Below are 5,780 nucleotides of genomic sequence, written 5' to 3' on the forward strand. Positions count from 1 at the left end.
ATCAGCTTATTGCAAGTTACTTCCAAACAAATGTATTACAGACTACTTGTTAATGGTATTAAATAGTAGTTTCTGACCTTAACAATATTATTTCTAAGAATTGTAATGGGATATATGACTCTTGCATTACTATTACAGGACTAACCCTCAGTTTTTTCAAAATAAGACTCCACATTTTTGGCTACACTGTAGAGCTGTAGTTGGCGCTCTCGCCTCACAGCGTGAAGGCTCTGGTTCAAATCCCCTTCCTGTGTGGAGTTAGCGTGTTTTCCTCTTGCAGGTGTGAGATTCCTGCGTATGATCTGCCTATAATCCAAAAACATTCTTCATAGGTTGATTGGTGACTCTAAATTGCTCCGGTAACCCCGTGACTCCAAAAGAGAAACAGTGGGTTAAGAAAATGGATGGTTGGGAGGAGAATAAAGACTGAACAGAGAACCTGAACCCGGACTTCCACGGCATTCCTTATGGCTCTGATGTGACTGCCAGAGTCTTTACGTAACTTTAAAAGATAAACCTGCACTGCGTACGATCACGTCCGACCTCTGTGACCTGGCCTTTCTGGGGCTCTGAGTCTGTTTTGTTGGGACGTTGGAGCTGAGTCGCAGCACTTTTTAAGAAGTTAACAGCCTAAATTGTAATAATACTACAGTTAACCTAAAACAACAGAACAAACAGATATTGACCCTGAGAGAAGATAGGTCCAAACAGTTATTAAGGAAAGAAAACAGTTTGTGTGTTTAAGATCTTGAAATTTCACTCAGTGTTTAAAGTCAAAATTAATTTTAAAATAGTTGAAGTAATCAACCACTATCCTAAAAAGATTAAAAATCTCATGATGTCACAGCTTTAAACACATATTTTGAGCAGTTTGTCTGTTGTTAGAATCCACGAGGTACTTAAATTGTAAGTAAAATTTTAATGGTTATGAATTATATTACTTCATTCTACAACAAGTAATACATTACTCTAATTCATTACTATTGTAGTGAGTGGATTTTAGAAGGAAAAACATGGAAACCAGCCTCTTGGGAATCATCTTGTGACTGACAGCTCAATTCCCTGCATCCATTAATGCTGACAGAACATGTGAAAATATGACAGTAATTCTGTAAATCTTCATATAGGAACAAAGAAAAATCCTTGGGATGGGAATCACTGGTCCTGAAGGTCATCCTTTGAGTCGTCCTGAAGAGGTAATTTTTATATTTCATGCGTATCTGGTCATGAACAACAGAGTAATTCATTGTTTTTTTTAAATGTTTCTCTGCAGGTGGAAGCTGAGGCTGTGTTTCGTGCCATCACCCTCGGTAACCGCGTGAACTGTCCTGTCTACATCACAAAGGTGATGAGCAAGAGCGCCGCTGACACCATCGCTCAGGCCCGCAGGAAAGGTTTGGATATGTTTTTTTTTCTTTTACTTTTTAATAAATAGTTGTTTTTTTACTTTAAGAGTGAAAACTTCAATTTTCCCTTCAAGGTTCGGTAGTATTTGGGGAACCAATTACAGCCGGATTGGCGACGGATGGATCTCATTATTGGAGTAAAAACTGGGCCAAAGCAGCTGCCTACGTGACCTCTCCACCTTTAAGTCCTGACCCCACCACACCAGAACATCTCCACACCCTGCTGGCCAGGTACGAGTCAAGACTTAAAGCAGTTCTCATTAGCCATACATTCCAACATTTTACAAAAGACCTTAATATTGTGTTTATCTCCTTTTACTAATCTGTTTAACTAGTTTTTATTTCAAAATTTATGGAGGTGGATGAAGTACACGAGAATAAATCCACCTTTTTCTCTACATGCACACACCCACAAAAAACTTCCAGCTGTACATTTTGACTGTCCCTGTTTCTAAAAATAGCTCAGAAACTAGAATCCGTCATCTTTAGTTGCCTTGGTGACCAACTTCCTCCTCCTCCTCCTCCTACGCAGTTCTATAGGTGTGTCAATGCTGTCGCAGCAGTCGTGTGATCCTGCTGTTTGTCCTTGATCCTCACCTGAATGACACCATCTATTTTTAGATTTTTTTTTCAAAGATGACAGCTGTTTCTGGCAGATTTTCATCAGCAGTAATGCTTTCTTGTTGGATTGCTTGTCATTCATGCCGCTCAATGTCCCAACCGTTACTATTATTCAGAGGTACATCATTTTTCTAAGGAGCGGCTCAGTCGGCTGCATGCAGGACTGGCACAAAGGGGATGAGGGTTTGATTCCCAGGGAGCACTATGAGCCTAATCCAGTTTGGGTCCTTAGGCTATAACCTTTTACATTACTGCCTAACTATGTAGAAACAGGCGAGCCCAAGTCTGGATTTCCCTGTGCCTTTCCCTCCTGACAAGATATGCCAAAGGGTGAAGTAAATAATATTAGTATTTATTGGATTAAAACACACAAAAGTCCAGCAGGTTATTCAGATTCGCTTAAAGTTACATGCTATGAGGACATCTTCAGTTTTTTTCTCGGTTAAAGTCGTTCTGTTTGTTTGGCCCAGCGGGGACCTGCAGGTGGTGGGCAGCTCTCACTGTGCGTACAGCTTGTCTCAGAAAGCCATCGGTAAAGACGACTTCACCTTGATCCCAGAGGGAACCAACGGCGTGGAGGAGAGGATGGGCTTCGTCTGGGACAAAGCTGTGGTGAGATCTGATGCACCCGTGAGTTTCTGCACTATCTGTCAGCTAAACCATCTTTGACGTTGCGTCTTCTGTTTCGCCAGGCCATGGGGAAGATGGACGAGAACCAGTTTGTGGCGGTCACCTCAACCAACGCAGCTAAAATCTTTAACTTGTATCCGCGTAAGGGACGCATCGCTGTGGACTCTGACGCGGATATCGTCATCTGGGACCCAGACATCGTCAAAACCATCACTGCGAAACAGCAACAGTCGGTGAGAACGCCGTGGATGCAGATGTAAAAAGTTGATTAACCGCCATGAAGAATATGGCTAGTTTGCATAGTACCACTAAATACAAGACTTCACCTAAATTTGGCATTACCTTGAATGCAAAAAAGCATTATATATATATATATATATATATATATATATATATATGATTAATTATTGAGCAACTCTATACCACACAAAACAGCAGCGAGAACCAGCTTGTGTTAAATGTTCAGTCAGCCTCGCGGATTTTGTTGTTATGACTCATGTACTACTTCAATAGTTTTACTTGGGATGGGTACCAAAACAAAACTCTGTGCCACGTCGCTATCATATATAAACACCAATTGCTGGTCTTTGTAGCCGGCTCAGAAGCAGTGCAGCTGTCATGCACGGAGCTTCAGTCAAAATGGCGTCGGCGAAGCGAGCAAAAATTCTGCTGAACTTCACAGCAATAGATTCTAATTTAGCGACCTGATGGTTCATAGTAATGTGTATAAGTTGTTTTATTAAAAAAAAGTGAGAAACTGTTCTGGTACAATCTTGGGACACATTGTGATACGTATTGTATCTCCAGACTCTTGCTAATACACACCTCTACCAATTCGCAAACACACTAACTTTATGATCCTGACAGCAATAGACAAAATAGTTTATGTCATGTGGAACAATGGAGCATCGCTGGTTACCATGGACACCAAGCTTCTGCAGCTTGACACCATGTAAAAAAGAAAAGAGTGGGAAACACAGAATGAAACATTAATTAAACATAATAATTTATGACACACAATGGAGGCATTTGACCTGAATCTGTTAGAATACGTACTGTAGTAGGACACCTTTTTTCTGGTTTGTGATGCTTGACCCAAATCTTTAAAAGGAATCAATTACAATAGAGTTACAGAAATAAATAATACCTTACACTTTTGACACTCAACTGGGAGACTCAGTCGGCTGCATGCAGGATTTGTGCATGGATAAAAATCCAGTGTGCGTCCCAGTAAGATCCTTCACGCTAAGGCCTGACTATGCAGCCACATGGGGTATGTTGTGTTTTGGCTAGATAGGTACTGAATTTAAAAGTAAATATGCTAAAAAGTAATTTTTCCATGTCAAGTTTGAAGTATTTGAGATACATTTCAAGTAAATATTTAGGTGTAATAGCTTAGATAGGTTTCTAGAAAAAAACAATAATTTATTTGTGCTGAAATATGTAAATATAGATTAAACTTAATTGCATATACTTTACCATAAAGGAGTGAAAAATCCACTAAACAAAAGAAAAATATGAAACAAATCTGTTTAAAAAAAAACGTTCCTAAAAAGTCCTTCAGGTCCTACAGAGCCAACATGTCAGCTGTCATAATCCAGTCTGATGCTGTTTACAGATAAAGGAGGTTAATGGTATTATTTCAGATTACTTAGGAAAAAGAATTTGCATGTGTTTATTAGATTTTTGTTCTGCGGATTAGCTGCATTTTGGATTTTAGGGTGACACACACCTGAAAACAAAACTATAGTTGCACAACAGTCAGTGAGTGATTATTCGATGATGAAAAAAACACTTTTAGATTTATGGGTCAAGACTTGATTAAAAAGTTTACTGTTAAAAGTTTCAAAATTGACCTCATCTGGGTGTTTTTGTCAAAAAGTGGGTCAGAAATGCAGTGAGCTCCAGTAAAAATGTTATGAACGTGAAAAAATAGGATCACTGTCTTTGCAGGAGATGCGATATAGTACACAGAAAACATGAATTGTACCCGTCAAATTTCAGCTTACATAAACGGATTTTACTAGAACACAAAAAGAGGGCAATGCTGAACAATGAGATAAAAAATGGAATCATCTAGTGCCTGCCACAAAGACGCCTTATTGAGAATAGTTCCAGTTTTAGTTTATAATCCCCCTTCAGCCCTCCCCTTTTTTGTATTCCCATCCCCCTGTAACAGCACAATCACTGTTCCGACATGACCCAAGTCTCCCTCTCATTCATGCCGTATCTTCTCAATTGTAAATCCACTATAAGCCCTGAAGAAAAGCTGGCTCAAACAGCCTTTAGGGTGAAAGATATCTCTGCCCCTGCAGAGGGGAGGACTCCCCTTCTGGTCCCACTTCGTAATTCCTTCTTTTGTCTCATCGTTTTTTTTGTTTGTTTTTTTTTTACTCTCCCACACAGGCCGCAGAGTATAACATCTTCGAGGGCCTGGAGTGTCGTGGAGGTCCGGCGCTGGTTCTGAGTCAGGGCCGGGTGGTTTATGAAGGAGGCAAGCTGCACATTCAGCAGGGCACCGGGAGGTTCATTCCACGCAAGCCCTTCGCAGACTACGCCTTCCAGAGGGTCAAGTTTAGGAACCAGGTGGGTGAAATTTGGAAAAATGAATAATAATAGCTGTGAAGCTACATTAAAAGTATGTATTTTAAATGAAGCAGTGCATTTTTAAAAATTAAAATACTTAATAAAAATAAATATATTGTTAAAGGAACATGAGGAAGTCTTTGATCGTCCAGTCCCACTCCGATCATCTTTTGATCTATTTTTAAAGCGTGCTCAGGGGTCTTTTAATGATGGTTATGCCATTTTTAGCCAAAATCCTTTTTAGGGCATAATTCTGCTGAATAACAGGAGTTTATTAGAAATTCACCTCTGAATTGTCAGCAAAATTGTTGGCGTAGAGGAAGCCCACCCCCCTTTCCCATCACCAGTTTATATGCTCTCCTGCTAGAACTCAGAAATTAAGTTTTGATCTTAATTTTCCATATTTATGTCCTCCATCATAAAAAAGGCCACAAGAACATATTAAAAATGCCAATCAGAGTGGATCTTTAAGCAAAATCTCTTTAGACTTCATAGAAGTTCTACATTAGAAAAGTTCCAAATAAATTTTACATGGAT

At 39.6% G+C, this 5,780-nt stretch overlaps 1 protein-coding gene across 2 annotated transcripts in view; it reads left to right on the plus strand.

Annotated features, from left to right (window-relative positions):
* crmp1 (collapsin response mediator protein 1) overlaps nt 1–5,780 on the plus strand; it is a 13,850-nt gene that overhangs the window by 5,635 nt on the left and 2,435 nt on the right. For both annotated transcript variants that reach the window (XM_024290115.2, XM_024290116.1), the window contains exons 7-12: nt 1,128–1,196; nt 1,274–1,394; nt 1,481–1,637; nt 2,498–2,639; nt 2,720–2,890; nt 5,064–5,243. In XM_024290115.2, coding sequence (XP_024145883.1) covers nt 1,128–1,196; nt 1,274–1,394; nt 1,481–1,637; nt 2,498–2,639; nt 2,720–2,890; nt 5,064–5,243 — 840 coding nt within the window. The remainder of the gene's footprint in view (nt 1–1,127; nt 1,197–1,273; nt 1,395–1,480; nt 1,638–2,497; nt 2,640–2,719; nt 2,891–5,063; nt 5,244–5,780) is intronic.

This window comes from Oryzias melastigma, linkage group LG1 (genome assembly GCF_002922805.2).
Source record: "Oryzias melastigma strain HK-1 linkage group LG1, ASM292280v2, whole genome shotgun sequence".
Lineage (NCBI taxonomy): Eukaryota > Metazoa > Chordata > Actinopteri > Beloniformes > Adrianichthyidae > Oryzias > Oryzias melastigma.